The sequence below is a fragment of the Corythoichthys intestinalis genome, chromosome 15, assembly GCF_030265065.1.
Source record: "Corythoichthys intestinalis isolate RoL2023-P3 chromosome 15, ASM3026506v1, whole genome shotgun sequence".
Taxonomy (NCBI): domain Eukaryota; kingdom Metazoa; phylum Chordata; class Actinopteri; order Syngnathiformes; family Syngnathidae; genus Corythoichthys; species Corythoichthys intestinalis.
This window is the reverse complement of record NC_080409.1, coordinates 30,546,188-30,566,846: the sequence shown is the minus strand read 5'-3', so window position 1 is coordinate 30,566,846 and position 20,659 is coordinate 30,546,188. Positions and strand designations below refer to the sequence as shown.

At 38.7% G+C, this 20,659-nt stretch overlaps 1 protein-coding gene across 1 annotated transcript; it reads right to left on the bottom strand.

Moving 5' to 3' along the window:
- Positions 1-410: 410 nt before the first annotated feature.
- ola1 (Obg-like ATPase 1) lies at positions 411-19,298 on the bottom strand. Its single transcript, XM_057860420.1, has 11 exons — positions 19,177-19,298; positions 18,795-18,892; positions 18,384-18,527; positions 14,645-14,772; positions 9,343-9,518; positions 9,191-9,271; positions 9,019-9,116; positions 5,245-5,385; positions 5,047-5,143; positions 3,882-4,004; positions 411-714 (listed from the first exon to the last, which is right to left on the bottom strand). Exons 2-11 carry the CDS (start codon positions 18,890-18,892, stop codon positions 613-615), a joined length of 1,188 nt encoding a protein of 395 aa, XP_057716403.1. The 5' UTR covers positions 19,177-19,298; the 3' UTR covers positions 411-612.
- Between the last annotated feature and the right edge of the window lie 1,361 nt (positions 19,299-20,659).

Genomic DNA, 20,659 nt, shown 5'->3' with positions numbered 1-20,659 from the left:
ATAGAAGATTAGGTGCTATTTTGTCCAAGCAAAAGGGGGTTGTACAAAGTATTAACACCAGGGGTGCTAAGAATTGTGACACACATTATTTGATGTCAAATAATTATTTATGTGGGATTTTTTCCCCCACTGAATAAATGCACTTGTACTGAAGGTTGGATTTTTCTATTTGTTTCCATTAAGGTCCCATATTATTTAGAAAAAAAAAAATATTAGAAGGTAAAAAACACATAATTATTATAAATCCAATAATGATGGAGGGCACTGTATTGCGCTCTGATTACTGCAACACATGGGCCAAGTTATTTTTTAGTAGGTACTTGAGTCAAACATTTGAGGAACACTGAAATTAGAAAATAATCTGAGTCAAACAATAGGCAATAAGAACTCCAGGAGAGAAAATCTTGACATGGGATGATAACGTCAAAAATTTAATGTCATGAAAACGAGTGGGTTCCATCCAATTTTATTGACATGTGCATATTTGATGATGAGGGGGCATCTTAGAAAGTCCACATGATACCAGGGCACATAGAAGGCCTTCTGTGTGTGATCAATAAAAAGCAAAACAGGGATGGCATTTTCCTCTTAAAAATATTTTTTTTGACATTCTTATTTCTTCTTTGGCGCATTGGGTGTGTTGAATTTAAAGAAGATGATGTCTCCGTCCTCCACTATGTAGTTCCGACCCTGCTGTCTGTATTTCCCAGCAGCCTATGGGGTGAAAAAGTGAAAATAGAATACACGTGATCAAAATTACTTCTTTTTTTTTAATTAAATAAATAGTTGTGGACAATTTAAGTGGAAAAAATGTTTGTTTGCACCCCTAAATTATTTTTTAAATACAAGGAGCAGACAAATCCGAGACAGATAACCCAAGTAAACATAATTCATTTTTAAATTATTAGCGATGTGGCTTATAGTCAGGTGTGCTGTATGTATATTGATTCATAGACTTCACTATCAGTTGACAAGAAAGCTCCCACTAACATTGCGCCACGCCTTCCCCTTGGGGGCCGGCCCAGGCAGAGCTGAGTTGGCTTTGACTGTGATAAACTCAAACACACGCTGCGTTCAAACGCCAGATTTAGGTGGAAGCAGACAAATTTTTTAACGCATACTAGCAGGAAGGATTGCCTCATTAGTGATTTGGTTGAGGATTCAAGGTAATTATTATATAAAAGAGCCCAATACATGCACTTTCAACTTGAAAAAAAGTCTGTTTTGTGACAGCCGCCACACTGGATTATACAGTAGCGTAATTTTAGCTAAAATTATTTACGTTAAAATAATTATAACTGCCCATTTCTTTGCTTTTGACCAAGAATCTAGACTGTTCTATGTTCATACAGTATCTATAGAAATTCCGGTGATGTATGCATTTATTTACAAGAATTTTCAACTTAAAAAGCTCTTGTTTTGTGATGGCCGCCATGGTGTATCCAGACACAGTAGCGTAAATTTACTAGATTAATCGATTAACTTGATTAGAAAAAGAAGATTCGGATTAAATTTTGTATTCGTTTGATTATTGTGGCGTTGTAATGGTTTATTTTGAAAGTGTTTGCATTCAGTTTTATTGATTTAAGTGGATACACTGCCCTCTAGTCTACTTCATTTCACATGGGTGAATCCAGCTGCTCCATGGTAAGACCAACACAAGCTAAGTTTTACTTTAAGCTAATTTTTTTTTTTTTTTTTTAATGCATTCATAATTTAGTTTATGAGTATATTCAGCCGTTTTTTTGTGGAAATATGTGTCTGAACCATTTGTTAGGAGCATTGTTTAAAAAAAAAAAAAAAGTTAGCGTTTTATAGCATTTAAGCTAGCGGACTTTTGCTATGTTAGTTAGCCAATTGTTTTTCTGTTAAACATAGATCCTTATTTAATTAGTTTTTTTATACCGTTTGAGGGTCAGCTCAGGTATTTTAATTTTTCATGTTCCTTATCCGATTACTCGATTATTCGACTACTAAAATAATCGATAGCTGCAGCCCTAAAGTCTACATTCAAATGATTCGGTAATTTTCGGCCAACTGCCCATTTTTTTGGCAAAAAAAGGTAGCAATTTAGACATTTCTGCATCCATAAAAAATTCGCCCTTTATGTGTTGTATTTTATGTAACATTTCAACCTAAAAACGTTGAGGGTCAGATAGCCGGCAAGACGTGCCTGCGTGCTGAGGCAATAGTAACATCGGAATTCTACTTAAATAAGTTGTGATTGCATATATAAAGATTAATCTGTGAAAACACAGCGCTGTAGAGTGATGAGGGTGTAAAATAAAGTTACCTGTCAATTTTAGCTCAGTAGTCATTGATGGATAAAACGCCAAGTAGCACTGGTGCCTAATGTGCTCCAATACAGCAGGTATCATACAATTATTTTGAACACTGCAAATGCTCAAAATCCTATCTGGACTTAAATTAAAACTTATAAATAGCTTGACACCAATGGAAATTCAATTGAAACACGTTGGAAAACTTTTAAGTGATGTGCGTTATCAAGCGTCATGACATTTTTAGGTCAGAAATAAGAATTTTGCTTTAGAAGAGTTTTTTTTTGAGTGAAAGCGGTGAATTGGTTGTTGTTTTTACTAGTTACATCTGAGCAGGGGGAGGTGGGTAGAGTTACACGAAATTTTACTCGAGTAGTGTTACTTCAAAATAATATTACTCGAGTAAAAGTAGACATCTAATGTATTAAAGTACAACTAAATGAGTATTTGCTGAAAAGAATACTCAAGTAATAAGTAACTGCTTAAGAGCTACAGTACTGTGCAAAAGTTTTAGGCAGGACACCTGCCTAAAACTTTTGCACAGTACTGTATATATATTTTTTTAATTATTAAATTTATTAGGATCATGGACGCTTCCACTTGGGGAAAATATATACATACAGTATATCCTGTATATACATAATATAATAAAAATATACAGTACTGTGCAAAAGTTTTAGGCAGGTGTCCTGCCTAAAACTTTTGCACAGTACTGTATATTTTTTTAAAATGGTATTTTTTCCTCAGCAGTTTTCTATATGAACTGTTATTATTTTTCTGTACTACAACATATTACATAGCCATATTAAGCCAAAGAAATACAACAACAACAACAAAAAACATTGAATTCCGGTGAGAGAAAAAAAATCTACAGAAATGTAGCATTATTCATCCAAAGAGCATGACTGCCCTCTAGTGGAGAAAACAAATTTCCTATTATGAAACTAAAAGGATCAGATCTCCGGTTTTCCGTGGGCAATCGCTGCCAAATAAAAATAGGGAGAGGGATTAAAATCCGCGCTTCTGAGTCATGTTGTCGGCGGCGCTGTATTTCAAATACTTAATTTTTTATGGTGCTTTAAAGACCTCACGTGATTGAACAAGACGGCTTCTCATTGATGAAACTGGTTGAGCCACTGTTGGCGTCTCTGGCAAAATAACTAAATAAATATCTAATATGGAGAGTAAAAAGGAAAAATGTAAGGATTAGTGGAGCCCAAAGTAGCGGAGCAAGAGTAAAGTTTCTTCTTCACAAATCAACTCAAGTAAAAAGTATGGCTTAGTAAAACTCCTCTTAGAAGTACATTTTTCTCATAACCTTACTCAAGTAAATGTAAGAGTAAATGTAATGCGTTATTATCCACTTCTGCATCTGAGATGCCATTGTTGGCCGTTTTCAACAACGTACATCTCAAATAAAGACATTGATTGTCCAAAATGGTTCAATAGTAGGTGAAATGTCTTGTTTTCTCATATATATTCATAATTGCTCTTTACCTAAAAAAAAAAAAAAAAAAAAAAAAAAATTAATCCATTTACTTGATATAATTTTCAGTAGAATACTCAATTACTAATACATTCGATAGCTGCCGCCCTACGTACCTTAACCGCATTTTCACTGCCCTCCTCTTTGAAGTCGGCAAACTTCATCACCTCGGCCATGATGAAGCCCTTCTCGAAGTCGGTGTGGATCTTTCCCGCCGCCTGCGGCGCTTTGCTGCCCTTCTGTTGGGTGGCAACGAGACAAATGTTTGGGTCAAAATAGATTAGATATTTTTTGTGTTTCCCATCTTTGTGGTATTCTGAGGTATTCTTTAAGTACAGCGTTTTTGATTTTGTTTGTGAGTTTCTATGAATTGGGTTATTTTTGTTTTTCTCTTTGTGCTGATGTAGCTCAGTTTTTTTTTTGTTTTTTTTTGCATTTTTGCTCCGCATTTCTTTCCGTGTTTTTCTATTTTCAGTGTTGAAGATCCTAATAAAAACAGGGTTTCTATGGGTATCAGCAAATCTAATTGAATGCTTTTCCACTTTAAACTACCGTATTGGCCCGAATATAAGTCGGTGTTTTTTTGCATTGAAATAAGACTGAAAAAGAGGGAGTCGTCTTATATTCGCGTTCTAGACATTATACCCATTCACAACGCTAGATGGCGCCAGATATCATTGAAGCGATGTTCTGTCATGACAGATCTCCGCTACTCTCCCCATTCACGACGCTAGATGGGGCCAGATGTCATTGAAGCGATGTTCTGTCATGACAGATCTCAGCTACTCTCAAGTTTAACCAGTTTGCATTACTTTATTGCAATGTTTTTCCTTATTCAGATTTGTTTCAAGACTACAGTTAGGCTTCACTTTGATGGTTAATGCAGTTATTGCAATTTTGTTGTTTTATCACAATAGATTGGTTTATTTACATTTCAAAAACTAGAAGCCATTCATTTACGAACGTAAACGAGATAAATGTTCAGATATTAAGATTTGAATGAGGCAAAATAACATGCTTTTTCTCTCAAATATATTTTTTTAATCATTTGTTTCGATGTACTGTAATTATTTTCTGTATAAAAATTAATTTGGTGTTCACAAAGTCTTTTTTCAAAGTTGAGTCTTAAAAAGGAGTGGGTTGTCTTATAATCAGGGCCGTCTTATATTCAGGCCAATACGGTATGACATCTTTTCAAACATATATCGATTCTTAGCAGGAGAATATTGTTAAACTATATGGGTATAAAGTACCGCGATATTCCGCCATAGTGACACTTACCCTGACAGTCCACGCTCGAACCTCGTCCGGTCCCGCTGTGAAGAAGTACTCCAGCTGTAGCGCCGCGTAGCCAGTCTTGATTATTTTGGTCAGGACGCTGAGAGCAACCGCATTTTGGTTTCATAACACAACCCCTCCACCTCAATCTCAGAATTGATGGACAAATGCCGGGTCCTATCAGAAGGGAGCATGAGTCACCTCTGTGTCTTTTGCTCCTCGCAGTATTTCTTCTGCTCTTCTGCTTCCATGTCAAATAGTTTGGACTCCAATGCTCCGCTGAGGGGGATCACCATGGCGCCAGGGTCGTGAGCGTCCACCCACTCCTTGATTTTTGCCAACCTAAGTTGAGGTCAAAAGATATGGGTTTTTGAGTTTTTTTAAAAAGTTCAGCCGATGTGTAAAGCTGATTTTGTAAGCCGATATTTTAAGTCAAAATACTTTGTTCTTTATTTAAAAGCACGTTGATTATGAAACAATTGAAACACTCATAAAAATGTATTTACAGTGGTACCTCGACATACAATCGCTTCGACACACAATCGCTTCGACATCCGACGTAAAATTTGACTCGCCATTTGTTTCTATATCCGACGACATGCTCGAAATATGATTTTTGACAGCGCCGCAGTTTCTTTGTTTTGACGGAAGACAGACGCACGGCTGATTTTCTTGTGAGAGAAATCAGCACTGGATGCAAAAAGGTTAGAGGAGATGGAGAAAAAGAAAAGGTAACGCTTACCATTGAAATGAAGATGTGAATGGTAGAAAAGTATAAGCATGGTGTGTGCATCCATAAACTGGGTCGACAGTAGGGCCGTAGAATGTCTATCTCGGCCGGCGGTCCTCCTCTGTTCGCCAGACTTTATAAGTTAGGGTGACAATTCTTATTGTGGTAACATAGCCAAAGAATTGGCCAGTTTCATCAGGTTTCTAATCATTTATTTCATCAATTTGCCTAGTGTCCGGTGCTGTTGACGCCAGGATCCAAACAAAGTAAAATAGAACCACGCTCTCTTGCTCACCGTCACGTCAGCCCCGCGGTGCGTTAAGTAGGGGTGTGCCATCTTGGGCACCCCACGATTCGATTCGATTACGATTGAGGATGCTTCGATTCGATTATTGAACGACGATCACAGTATTGGCGATGATCGCGGTTATCGCGATGATCACGATTATCGATGCATCGTACATTACTGGTTAATACAGTAGCCAAACAAATTTATATCCATTACTTAGCTAAAATATCCTAATGATTCAACAGGAACGATAGAAACATGCCAATACAACAAAAAGCTGCCCTTAAGCTGCTTACTTATTTATTTATTTATTTTCAAGAAAGTGCAAAACAACCTCCTTTAAAGGGAGTACTTACTTCTGTCAACAATACAATAAAATTTACACAGTTGGAATGAATTCCACATTTTCTGGAAAAAGTGTTTTTAGAAATAAGACTGCTTTTAACCGATATACTTTGTTTTCACAGATTTCTGTACTATATCGCGTGGTTGTAGTATTACCGCTGTACTTAATCATAGTTTTACACGTTCTGCATATGAAATACGCGTTAGCGAATTAGCTTAGCGCTCAGCGCTAACTATTAACATCTCAAAAACAACAAGAATAAAGGCTAAACACTACAAGAGGGTTTGTGTACTCACCTCTTATAGATGCAAACGGGTCTTAGCAACACACTCAGGACATTTTTCAATTGAAATGCCTTAAAACTATAGCTGGACATCTACAAGACAAGGAGCAACGAACTATCTCTCTTCCCCTCTTGCTCTAAAAAATAACTTGCGCACAAAAGTGCGACTGCCGGGTCACACTTCTGTCCCTACCTGTCTCATACACAAATTTATTATCCAGTCTTTTAAAAAGGAGCAAATCTCTCTCAGCAACAGGCAGTAACAAAAACAGTGAACATAAGGGTTATCCAATTATATCGGCTAAATACTGGCTAATATCAGCCAATGTTGGAAAATGTCTAAATAACGGCCCGAGCTATCGGCTGGCGAATATTTTGGTCGACCTCCATGATAAAGATGATGTTTTGTTTTTTTTTCTTTAATAATTTTTTTTTAAATTTTGTTTTATTTTCTTTTTACATGTCCATGTCTATACATATACAGTGGGGCAAATAAGTATTTAGTCAACCACTAATTGTGCAAGTTCTCCCACTTGAAAATATTAGAGAGGCCTGTAATTGTCAACATGGGTAAACCTCAACAATGAGAGACAGAATGTGGAAAAAAAACAGAAAAACACATTGTTTGATTTTTACAGAATTTATTTGCACATCATGGTGGAAAATAAGTATTTGGTCAATACCAAAAGTTCATCTCAATACTTTGTTATGTACCCTTTGTTGGCAATAACGGAAGCCAAACATTTTCTGTAACTCTTCACAAGCTTTTCACACACTGTTGCTGGTATTATGGCCCATTCCTCCATGAAGATTTCCTCTAGAGCAGTGATGTCGTTGGGCAACACGGACTTTCAAATCCCTCCACAGATTTTCTAAGGGGTTGAGATCTGGAGACTGGCTAGGGCACTCCAGGACCTTGAAATGCTCCTTACGAAGCCGTTCCTTTGTTGCCCTGGCTGTGTGTTTGGGATCGTTGTCATGCTGAAAGACCCAGCCACATTTCATCTTCAATGTCCTTGCTGATGAAAGGAGATTTTCACTCAAAATCTCTCGATACATGGACCCATTCATTCTTTCCTTTACACAGATCAGTCGTCCTGGTCCCTTTGCAGAAAAACAGCCCCAGAGCATAATGTTTCCACCCCCATGCTCCACAGTGGGTATGGTGTTTTTCGGATGCAATTCAGTATTCTTTCTCCTCCAAACACGAGAGCTTGTGTTTCTACCAAAAAGTTCTATTTTGGTTTCATCTGACCATAACACATTCTCCCAGTCCTCTTCTGGATCATCCAAATGCTCTCTAGTGAACCGCAGACGGGCCTGGACGTGTACTGGCTTCAGCAGGGGGACACGTCTGGCAGTGGAGGATTTGAGTCCCTGGCGGCGCATTGTGTTACTGATGGTAGCCTTTGTTACTGTGGTCCCAGCTCTCTGTAGGTCATTCACTACGTCCCCCCCGTGTGGTTCTGGGATTTTTGCTCACCAATCTTATCATTTTGACGCCACGAGGTGAGATCTTGCATGGAGCCCCAGATCGAGGGAGATTATCAGTGGTCTTGTATGTCTTCCATTTTCTAATAAATGCTCCCACAGTTGATTTCTTTACACCAAGCGTTTTACCTATTGCAGATTCAGTCTTCCCAGCCTGGTGCAGGTCTACAATTTTGTCTCTGGTGTCCTTTGACAGCTCTTTGGTCTTGGCCATTGGAGTGTGACTGACTGAGATTGTGGACAGGTGTCTTTTATACCGATAATGAGTTAATACAGGTAACAAGTGGAGCCTCGTTAGAAGAAGTTAGACCCCTTTGAAAGCCCGAAATCTTGCTTGTTTGTAGGTGACAAATAACTTATTTTCCACTCTAATTTGGAAATAAATTCTTTAAAAATCAAACAACGTGAATTTCTGTTTTTTTCCCCCCACATTGTCTCTCATGGTTGAGGTTTACCCATGTTGACAATTACAGGCCTCTCTAATCTTTTCAAGTAGGAGAATTTGCACAATTGGCGGTTGACTAAACACTTATTTGCCCCACTGTATGTGTGTGTATGTATTGGAGATGTCCCGATCTGATCACATGATCGGAAATCGGGCCGATCGCGCCATTTTTCAGAGGATCGGAATCGGCTGAAAAGGATCGGGTTTTTAATTAAAGAAATATTTGTTTTTCTCTGGTTCACTGCTTCATGCGTGTACAGCCTTCACTCTTCACCTTCATTGTAAACCCTAACCGATATATCGGTTGAGCTTTAAACCTAAAAGAAACGAAGACATGAGAGCGCTAGAAGCATACCCATTCATCCAATTTCTACAGCATACCACAACATACCACTTGTTCTTTTTCCTGATGTAATCCTTCTCTGAGAGGTTGACCAGGTAGATCATCGGTTTGGACGTGAGGAACAGGTACTTGTTCAAAACCTCTATCTGTAAAATAGCCAAAATTCAACAGGAAGACCCATAAACAAGCACACCGATCACTAAATACATAAGTAGCGTACCTCTTTATCGTTCCAGTCGTGATGGAATCGCACGTGTTTCTTTTCGTCGACCACCCAGTTCTTCACCTTTAACATGATTTCCTGAAGAGAAAAGGCACTCGTCTATCATGTGACTTCCATCTGTAAATGGAATAGTGCTGAGAAAGGCGTACGTATTCAGGTTTAAGCTTCTTGTCATTGCCTCGGACCGCCGTCTTCTCCAGCTTGTCGATTATGGGTGTGATCATCTCCTCGTCCTTGAGCCGCAGCTCCTCGTGGATGATCTCCATGTCCCGCACTGGGTCCACGTTGCCCTCTACGTGAATGATGTCCTCATCATCAAAGGCACCTGGGGGAGGGTAGTTTTTATTTATTCACATTTTGGATCTCATATATACAGTGGGGAGAACAAGTATTTGATACACTGCCAATGGGTTTTCCCATTAGCAGTGTATCAAATACTTGTTCTCCCCACTGTATGTATTTTTCCCAATATTTATGTTACTTTTCATTTAGATTATTTTGTAATTATTTTCAGTTTTTTACTTTTGTCTTATTTAAATCGGGATTACAGCTGCAGTTTGTCAAACGTTTTCACATAAATATTTTTGCAGGTTTCATCTAATATAGTCAAATATTTGGCCAGTATTTTGGTCTTTATTTTTTTTTTGGTTTTATATGTATTTAGTCATTTTTTTTCCTCAATGACAATTTGTCATAGGATATTCAACGTTTATGTTTTGAATGAAATGTGTAATTATTATACTGTTATTTTTGTACATTTTAATCATTATCTATTTTTATTATATTTGCTATATACCAAGGGGATACGACATTGGAAAAAACTATCATTGTGATTTTTGGGGGGGTTTGCTATATATTGTGCGATATTAAAACTAGAAGAATTTTCACCAGATAACTTGAACAGCTCTGTTTGGGATAGGCCTGAAGGATATTAGGAAAAATTAACATTGCAATATACGGTATATCGCCAAGTTTCCACACTGACTTTTTGCATTGCTTGCACTGGTTGAACCAGCACAAAATTTTTCATTGCATCTTCTTTAACACCAAACCAAACCAACGGAGGCATGGAAAGAACATGCAATCTCCACACAGGAAGACCAGAGGCGGAATTGCACCCACAATCCCAGAACCGTTAGGTGGACGTCCAAACCACTGTCCCACCGTACCGTTGAGTCCCCTCAAATTCACCCACACTGCTAGTTTTTCAGATAACTAAAGCTTATAGCTGTCAGAATGGAAAACAAATATATATACACACATATATGTATATACCCTAATTTTCGGACTATAAACCGCTACTTTTTTCCCTCATTTTGAATCCAGCAGCTTAGAGTCCAGTGCGGCTTATTGGATGATTTATTTGGGTTAATAGGTAACACTTTATTTGACAGCGGCATCATAAGACTGTAATAAGAACATCATAATTATGACATGACACTATCATGGGCATTACTGAATGCTTATGACAGATGTCAATATGTGTCATGTGGCATATTATGTCACTAACTCCATTTATGCTCAGCTCAGATCTTTTACATCCATTCAAAAGTGAGATAATTTGCTGGATGACACTAACCGACATCTATTATAAGCATTCAATAATGCTTATGACAGTGTCATGTAATAATTATGACAGTATAATGGCATCACTATCCAAGAAAATGTTACCAAATACAATAGCTAGCAATTAATGCAACAACTGGAACAATAACTGAAGAAATAATTAGCACAGAACATGAATTTTCATTGTTATTTACATCTGTAGTGCCACAATGCATGCTAGGAGGAATGTTGGATGACAACAGTGTTGACACCAGAGGTTGACTGTCTCCCCCAAAGGGTGCCGGTATGGCCAAATGAAGATTTTTTAAACAATAAGGGTTTGCAGCCAATTGGTTCAAAGCTTCATGGTGGTTCATTTGATTTCATGAGTCTTAAAATGCCTTTGTCAAATGAAGTGTTACCAGTTAATATCTTTTGGTGTAAATATCCCATGATACAATGAGGACAACTGCGGCTTATAGTCCAGTGCAGTTTATCTATGAACAAATGCCGTTATCATGTCAAATTTGGTGGCTGGCGGCTTATAGTCAGGTGCGCCTTATAGTCCAGAAATTACGGTATATATATTAGGGGTGTAACGGTACACAAAAATCTCGGTTCGGTACGTACCTCGGTTTTGAGGTCACGGTTCGGTTCATTTTCGGTACAGTAAGAAAACAAAATGCAAAATATAAACGTGCTAGTTGTTTATGACACACTTTTGTGCTTTCAACAATAGGAACATTAGCCTATACAAAGCTAGAATTCTTCTCAAAAATAGAAAATACAATATTCTGAAATGTAGATATTTTGAAAAACAAAATAAAAATAACTTTATAGTAACTTTAATAACTTTTTCTTTAAAATAAATATCTGATGTGCAAAATTGAACAGTTGCAACACTGAAGTGAAGAGTTGTTCCATCTATATTCTTTTTTAATCTGAATTCCCCACCCAGAGGGCCAACCATCTTCCATGTTAACATTTAACCGTTACCCACGCTGCTCACTGCACTTGAGTGGTGCGACGGCCCTGGCCGTTTAATTCTTATCTTTTTTGAGACTGTAAGTCATCTGATTGCCGCGTCCGCCAGCTGGCTGCCTCCCCTCCCAACGTGGCGTACTCTGATTGACGCCGGACGGGCAGACGACGTTACCGCTGCTGACGGGCCACCCGAACTAGCCGCTGTCTGACATGTATCCATTATGCAGCGCTTTGTTTACATTTGCAGCAACAATGACACTTGTTTTACGGCAGCTAATCCGATACACGGTAATACGGCTCTGGGTAATATTATTAGGCCCGTTTGAGCTTCCATACCCGCGTGTGTGTTGTATTGTGCCTGAGTCTTGTTAACCAAATAAAGGCAGCGTTAACAAAAGTCATCTGACCGCCCGTCATTTTACAGTCAACACTCAGAGTTCGCATTTGACAGCATACGTGCCGTGTACCTCCTCGCCAGCTTTTTGCTCGCCATTTATTCACCTGTGCATTTGATCGCTATTTTGTTACACTCCCGCTTTTTCAGTGAGGTATTTTGTGTTCATTCGTTATTGGATCGTTTTTGTTCACCACTGTAAATAGGGGTGGGCGATATGGCCTTAAATACGTATCACGATAAATGGAGCAGATTTACCTCGATAACGATAAATGACGATAAAGTCGCCCAAGCGGACTGTTGTATAATTTGAAAATCTGAATCAATGCATGAAATACAGATTAACAGTTTCTTGTTGATTTAGTTACCAGCATTCAATTTGATATATTTAACAATTGTACATGCAGTCTAGACATTAGGTTTATGAAAATGTATTGTAAACAATAAGAATTCAAGTATGAGCATTTATAACAGCGTGTATGGCTTGAACAATCTACATTGTCAAAATCAATATGCCTGTGCAAACATGTCATTGTAACACAAATGACTTGCAGCTTGAACAGTACACTTCAAAAAGACAATTTATTGTTAATGGCTGCTGTGACATAATTATTCAATACAAGTGTTTACTTTATGGTTTCAGGCCCCCCCCCACCCCCCCCACCCCAAGTGCATTTTTTAATAAATGCAGGCATACATGAACCCCAAACAGACAGACAGACACACATTAAAGCTATATTGATCTTCTGCAAATGAAACACTTAAGATTTTATGATAGCAATAATGACACAGAATTAAGCACATACAGAAAAATAGCTGGGGCCATTTCTCGGTCATATTACAAGTTTCACCGTTGGATTGTGCTTAATGCTGAATGCTTTACCATCACAAAAGCTATCAGAGAAATCACACACAGTCAGATACAAAATAACGCGACATAGTAATTGCTAGGTGCAGTCCGTGCACAATCCACTGATTAAGTTCAGCCGTTTTGACAAGGTTAGAGCCGCTATCCGACTCCATCACGTTCATTTGTAGTGTTAGCCGCTAGCGGCCGCTAGCGTTAGGCGCTAGCGTTAGCCTGTGGCCTGGCTACCAGTAGAAAGCAATGAAAGCACCATCTCCGGAAATCGTGAGAACAAGGAAGTACAGCGGGTGAAAGCCCGTCTGGATGCCACCAAGAGTCTATTAAATGTCGGGTGAAAGTTTGGCGAACCTCCCTTAAGCCACACTCCATCACGTTTTGCTTGTAGCATTAGCTGCTAGCGTTAGCTTGCCGGGCTTCTGTTTGATTGGCTTCCTGATGATCACGTGACTCCCTACGTGAGTACATTCACTGCTTTCTTAAAGGGGAATGAACATCGGCGAACAACACAGAGTCAAAGCGGGATGAAAAGACTATTTTCTTGTTTTATTAATTTACCAAATTTACCGACATGGTCAAAATTACGTCGGTCACCGTGAAGAATTTCGGTGACGGTAAATTTTCGGTTTACCGCCCAGCTCTAACTGTAAATAAGAGCACCGCAGCAGTAGAGGTAAACTTCCGTTTTCGTTCAACCCGTTTTGTTTAGTGTAGAAGCCAGGGTAGTGGCTGTATTGTTTTATTTATTTATTTTTTTTTTTTTTACAGTCAGGGTTTACTTAGCGGGTGGGGTTCAAGTGTAGTTTCATTTTGTTTGTTGTTTTGGCCTGGGCTTACGCTGAAGCCAGCTTCTTCCACATTTTGTTTATTTTGTTCATTGCGAGTTCGACTTGTGTGAATAAATTTGTGTCCACTTGCAACTTGTGTGCGTGGCTCGTTTTATGTTACACCCTTAGCAGCCGTCCGTGGGACATAACAGTGGGATTATGGGAAGCATGAGCGGGCATTCCGCGCTTGCGTTAAATGCGTCAAATATTTTAACGTGATTAATTCAAAAAATTAATTACCGCCCGTTAACGCGCTAAATTTGACAGCACTTTACATTTCGTCAGAAACTCGATCAGTACACCCCCGTACCGAACCGAGGACCACGTACCGAAACGGTTCAATACAAATACATGTACCGTTACACCCTTAATATATATATATATATATATATATATATATATATATATACATATATATATATATATACACACACACGTGTGTGTGTATAGGTGGCACCTGAGTATAAGTTGTAGCCCCAGCAGAACTGTGAATAAAAAACAGACATATAGTCCAGAAAATACATTATTTATTTTGCTAATTGTATCTTTCCAAATACCTTTTCATTGCCTTACTCTGATATTTTGGATTACCACCTATTGTCAGAATATTGATCGTAACATATTTGTGTATTCTTTCAAATCATTTCATATTTCTGTATCATTTTGAAACGACTATCCGTTTTTTTCTTCCATTTAGTATTTTAACTTTATAAATGATATGTACTTTGGCTCTGGTTTGCGTCCCATAAAAGCTGTTTGGGTTCAGCGATCAGAGATGCACCTGTACGCATCACTCAAACTATTAAGGCACAGCGACACACGCACACACAACTCACGTGTCATGTGGAAGATGCCGTCACAGGCACTGATGTGGGAGAGGAACGCGTTTCCCAGTCCTTGTCCCGCGTGGGCCCCCTTCACCAGGCCGGCGATATCTACCACATTCAGGAACGCGGGAACCTTACTGAAGAAGGACATGAAGGCAACGTGTAAGCAGTGACGTACGGACCAAACCACTTTGTACATTACAATGCCCCTATTCAAGTTCATTTGTGTATTTAGTCATTGTTTTGTAAAGGTTTTTCAACCAAGATTTTTCACAAAATCTACAGTTTCCATTAGAATAGTCTCTAGATGTGTCATCTCTTTTGCCTGGGAGGGAGCGAATGAATGACTGTTTCAGTCCAAAAGGATTGGACATCTAGCTCTGTCAATGGCCTTCAGAGCCATTTTAGAAATAGATTGTTTTTTTTATTATTGTTGTACTGTAGAATATCGTAGATTGATTTCCTGACCTGTGTATTGATCATTCTTGTATTGCTAGATTGTGAGATAATCGTTATCTTGGACCTCGAATCATAAATTAGTGCTGTAACGATAAATCGATTAACTCGAGTAATTCGATTAGAAAAGAGCTTCAAATCAAATTTTGTTGCTTCGAGTATTCGTTTAATTAGAGTGACGCTGTAACGGTTTGTTTTGAAAGAGTTTGCATTTAGTTTCATTGATTTGGGTGGATACACTACCCTGTAGTGGCAACAGGGAATATGTATTAACTCATTTAACATGGCTGAATCCAGCTGCTCCCTGTTAAGACCAAAATAAAGTAAGTTTTTGTTTGAGCTAATATGTTTTTTTAAATACATTCATAATTTAGTTTATGGGTATACAGTATGTAGCCATATTTTGTGGGAATATGTGTTTGAACGATTTGTCAAGAGCATTATATGTAAAAAAATAAATTTAAAAAAACGTTAGCATTTCATTGCATTTAAGCTCGCGGACTTTTGCAGTGAAAGTTAGCCAGTTGTTCTTTTTTAATACTTATATCCTCATTAATTTATTTTTTATACTGTTTGAGGCTAAGCTCAGGTATTTTAATTTATTTTTAAATGTACCGTAATTTCTGGACTATTGGGCGCCCCTGATTACAAGCCTCACCCAGTACATTTTTAAAGGAAAAACCATTTTGTACATACATAAGCCTCTCCTGCCTACAAGCCACGTGTGCCCACTGAGTAACAAGAGACATTGACAAAGAAATACACAGTTTACAAAATTTTAATAACACACCTTAACTTTTCGTTCCAAACAGCGCCGGCAAACACGGCAGTTATATAGCAGCGGCACGGAAGTTACATAGCATCAGCAGGGCAGTGCAGCACTAATTGTGCTGGTTAATAAAAACATAAAAGTCTTTGTTAGCAATCTTCATCTTCCTCCTGTGCATTCAAACCATGGAAGTCGTCACACCCTCAGTGTCGGATATGAAGACGCTCAGATGCACTTCGCCTCGCACCTAGTCTCTCCTTCGCTGTCGCCTTCAATGTCTCCCATAATGAGGCAAATTCACTCCCAGCCTGTGCCGTCCTCCTCGCGCTTCACGCTGCCAGGCTCCCCCGGCAAACCTGTGCAAAAGCTGCTCTTCGCATGCAGCGAGTCTTGGCAAACGATCTCTCGCCGCTCGTCATCAAAGCTTCCCATACAACTCGGATGGCCAATTTAATTTCTTCTAGCATTATTTTCCATGATGCAGGTCTGCCAATTCTACTCATGCGCAAAGACGAGGGTCCGCCACCTCTATTCATGCACAACGCACAAAGTTAAACTACCGGTAATAGTGCAAACTAGCGTCTTCCTCGACACATATATTCCACGTGTCTCACTCCCACATTCCATGCTCGAGCGCCCATGGCGGCCGTCAGAAAAATACACAAATTGGACGCATCATTGCACACGCCACAGGACCCAAACTGAGGGGGAAAAAAGTAGCGGCTTGTAGTCCGGAAATTACGGTAAGTGCAATTCTGCATAATTTGAAGAAACACTCAGAATTGTATTTCTTATTTGCATTTAATGCTCTTTTAAAAGTGCAATCTGAGCAAGCCTTTGTGTCACCTCTCCTAAAATTAATTCTGCAACGCATTAAATGTTCCTAATCCGATCACTCGATTATTCGAACTAACTAGTTGATATATTAATCGACTACTATAATAATCGATAGCTGCAGCCCTATCATAAATCATATTATATTGGGAGGTATCCACCCCAATCGTGCAGCATGTAAAGCTTGAACCAAAACATTAGAATTTTTTTTTTTTTTTTTTTTCAAATTATTATGGCATCACACTTCTTGTTTTCATTTTTTTATTTTCACATAAAGCCATTTTGACACAATTTGTTGCTGAAACATTTCAGACATGAATTACATTTTCAATGAAACAGCATTTCTGATGAATATTCATCGATATTTTGCATTACGATCGTTGCTTAACAAATCAATGTACGAATACAGATTGTTACACTTGTTTGCACTGGTTCTTCGTCCCGAATCGCTTTACGGTTGTCTCCATTAAGGCTTTTGTCTTGAACTTATACACCAATATTTGCTGAAAAACTCAACTTTTCAGGTTTTCTGTGTTATTTTCTACAATGCTCTAGCCTTCCAAAATGGCAGCTGAGCCTCATACAAGTAAAAACTAGTCTCAATGGCAGGAATCGGGAACCTTTTAGACAGAGAGAGCCAAAGCCCAACATATTTTAAGATGTGATTCGACAAGAGCCATACAGTGTATGTGTATGTATTTATGTATGTATGTATAGAAACACACTCTATATTCTATGTTCTTTGGCCAGCTTGTCCGAGTCCGTTTTGTAACCACTGTTTCTTTCGTGAATGCATTTGAATGCATTACACGGAAGGTAAAGGGTGGTCAGGTTCTGCTTTTATGAGCAGTCGCAGAGTTGCGATTGAAATAAATCTTGAGAAAAGTGACAAAGAAAGTCTAACATCGTTACTTGGGTTTATACAATCGTTGCATAGTTGTGCACTAACCACAAGGAAAACAACAAATAGAAACATGGTGTGGTGCTACGTATATTTCCTGGAATAGGAAAACACAATCGGGGACCACCAGGGGTACATGTGTGTAACAGTGGCCGAGACAAGTGAGCCTTCCGGGGCGGTTGTTTCTTGAGTCTCACTCTCCCGGAAGTGGCAACAATTTGACAGTCCAAAAAGTCACGAAAGTGAAGCGCCTGTGTGACTTGGGGTACCACATGGTTCCCTTTCGTGGTTTAATTTTCCCCCATGTATTTTTTTTTTATATACTCCAGGTCGCCCGGCATCGAGTCGGGAGGGGCCGACCCCGCCGCTGGCCGAGTGGTGACTTCATGTGAGAGGCGATCTCGCCCATCTCCGCGCGTGAAGTGTCCAAGTGCGAATGCGCCATCAGCTCATCATAGCTGGTTCATGCCAAGCGAGGCGGGTTCCACATTTAAGATGACGGGTTGGCAGAGAGCCATATGCGCTTATCAAAAGAGTCATATATGGCTTGCGAGACATAGGTTCCCCACCCCTGCTCTAAGGAATGAAATTGAAGTGACACATCTTGACCGAGAGACAAGCACATAATTTGGGACACCGGTAGATAATTATAGATAGATGGAAGTCCACCTATTCTGATTTTTAAATTTTTTTTATGGCAAGTGTCAATTACTCGTATTTTTCTATATTTTTAGAAGGCATTAATCATTCAGCATAAATAAATTACAGTATAAAGGACAAACACACACCTGGCTGGTTTATGATACGTGCAGAGGAAATCAAAACGTTCGTCAGGGACAGGCACTCTGCTTTCATTGGGGTCGATGGTGCAGAAGGGGAAGTTCTCAGCTGCTGCTTGACTTTTGGTCAACACGTTGAAAAAGGTGGATTTCCTACAAACAATTGCATCAAATATTTTTAAACTCACAAGCTGCCACTGAAAGACGGTATAGTTATGATGAATATGAGAAGAGATGAGACGAATTATGAATGATCATGTTTGGGTGTTATTGACGATTACAGACGTCCAGTTCCTTTTGACTGGGAACTATTCTAATGAGAAATGACTGGGAGTGCTGGCAGTGAACCCCTCCCTGTCAAGGTGGCTTGGACGTCTGTCGCCGTCAACTGCAGCCTGACATACAATCATTTACGCTTACCCGACGTTAGGCAGGCCCACAATTCCAATTTTAAGCGACGTCCCGAAGCGTCCAATCAACGGGGGTTGCTTCGGGGCTTCTCCCTTCTTTGGTGGCATCTGCAAGAGAAGCGTCAGGTTACCATTCAACCACTGCAACGCATTTCCCCTGAAAATGGTGCAACTGTTACGGCTTTAAAAGCACTTTTAGGCGACGACGCTTTGCACTATCTGGAGTAAAAACGCATAGCTTCGCACATTCATTCAAACGCGATATGCTAACATTAGCAAGCGGCTAAGGTGAGGCATCCATGTGCGAACGAGACGCTTAGCGACTCTCCGCGCGGACAATACATTTGGACCTCAAGTTGTGTGTTTTAGTGTGAAAATCATTTAACGTATACCTTTACTTCTGTGTGTACGTGACTTGCCCTGCAGTGATAGCCGCTCACGCAGACAACTCCGCTGGGAAAGGCTGAGCCAGGTTGGGAGTGAGAACTAAGCGGAAGTGTTTTGGCAAACGAACTTTCCGATTGGTCGTGCGAAAGCCAAGTGGCTTACGTCAAAGTTGTGCGACGCTATTGTAATATTTAAATATGGTAGGAAAAAAATCACGCTGAAGCCCTGTCTTTTCCCAATGTTTTCTTTTCTAGATTAAATTAAAACAACATAATTTACAATGGTTATAATGTTTGCAGAAGCCGTTGACAGTCGCGCGACGAGCAGAACTCCTAGGTCAAAATTACGCGACGCAATTATCACGTTTTAGTTTAATTATACACAGAATTTTTAAGGCTCCGTTTTAATTTGGACAACAACGACGGTGCTTTTTGGAACGAAGACATCGAAACGACTAACCATTTATTTTTTTATCGCAATTATGTTAATGCATTCTAGGAAGATTTGTATGACTAGTTATTTCCTAAATTTGCAAATTTATCTAGTTTCATAAAAGAAAATGTATAAGGGATCTCTGTATTAAGAGTCATCGCACGACCTTATAATTCTTGGGAAATGTTTCATACATAAGTATTTTAAATTATTCATAATTTAAATTTTTTTCACAAAGAATTATGTCACATTTTTCTTCTTTGAAATATATGTAGGGGAAAAATGCTTGGAAACTGAAATTGTTGAGCTTGACTTGGCTAGTAGACCCTAGTAGACCATAGAATTTTTCTTTTACTATATTTTGTATATATCTTTTTCTTTCCTTTTTTTTTTTTTAATTTTGCAGTTATTTGGGATTGTATTTTCTGATATCGTAATCATGATTACTCTATAGGCTTGTCTTACTTTCGAAGTCGTTTTAACATTGTAACATGCCACTTATGTTGTAATGTTTGTGTGAAATTTAAAAAAAATTGATTACACACAAACAAGGCGTTAAGGTATCATTAAAGAATCTACATCTCATAGATTGGGCGTGAGTATTGAAACACAGTAATACCACAGAAAATTAAGGAAACGAGATAAATTTTAAAAATTTAATCTATAAGGACTTTCTATAACAATTATTTACACACACAGGAAGTAGTTTTACAATTTCTTTGTCCATTTGTTGAGCATTAACCCCAACAAGATTTACTCAAAGCTTCTGGTAAATGGTTTTATAGTATCAAACTTTTTGTGATGAAAAGTTCTGATTGCTTAATAGTGGAGTGTCTCAAAACATTTGACCAATGACGTACAATGTATCCACTTTAGAAATGTTCATTTATCACAAATGTACCGGAGACCCAATTTTAAAGTGTTCGATATGTGTTGACTTCGTATGTGTCTGTCATTAGAGTCTGTCCAGCATTTAATACAGGATTTATTTTAGTAAATCTAAGCTAGAATTCCACCCATGGCATTGGACGACAATTTGAGTAACGGTACTTCTCA

What these genes read in the sequence shown, in the direction of transcription:
- ola1 (XM_057860420.1), bottom strand. Translation starts at nt 18,892, where the DNA reads ATGCCACCAAAGAAGGGAGAAGCCCCGAAGCAACCCCCGTTGATTGGA. An exon ending in GAGGAGCAAAAGACACAGAG is followed by an intron (nt 5,144 to 5,244) that starts GTGACTCATGCT and finishes GGTTGCTCTCAG; the next exon opens with CGTCCTGACCAAAATAATCA. An exon ending in TTCGAGCGTGGACTGTCAGG is followed by an intron (nt 4,005 to 5,046) that starts GTAAGTGTCACT and finishes GCCACCCAACAG; the next exon opens with AAGGGCAGCAAAGCGCCGCA.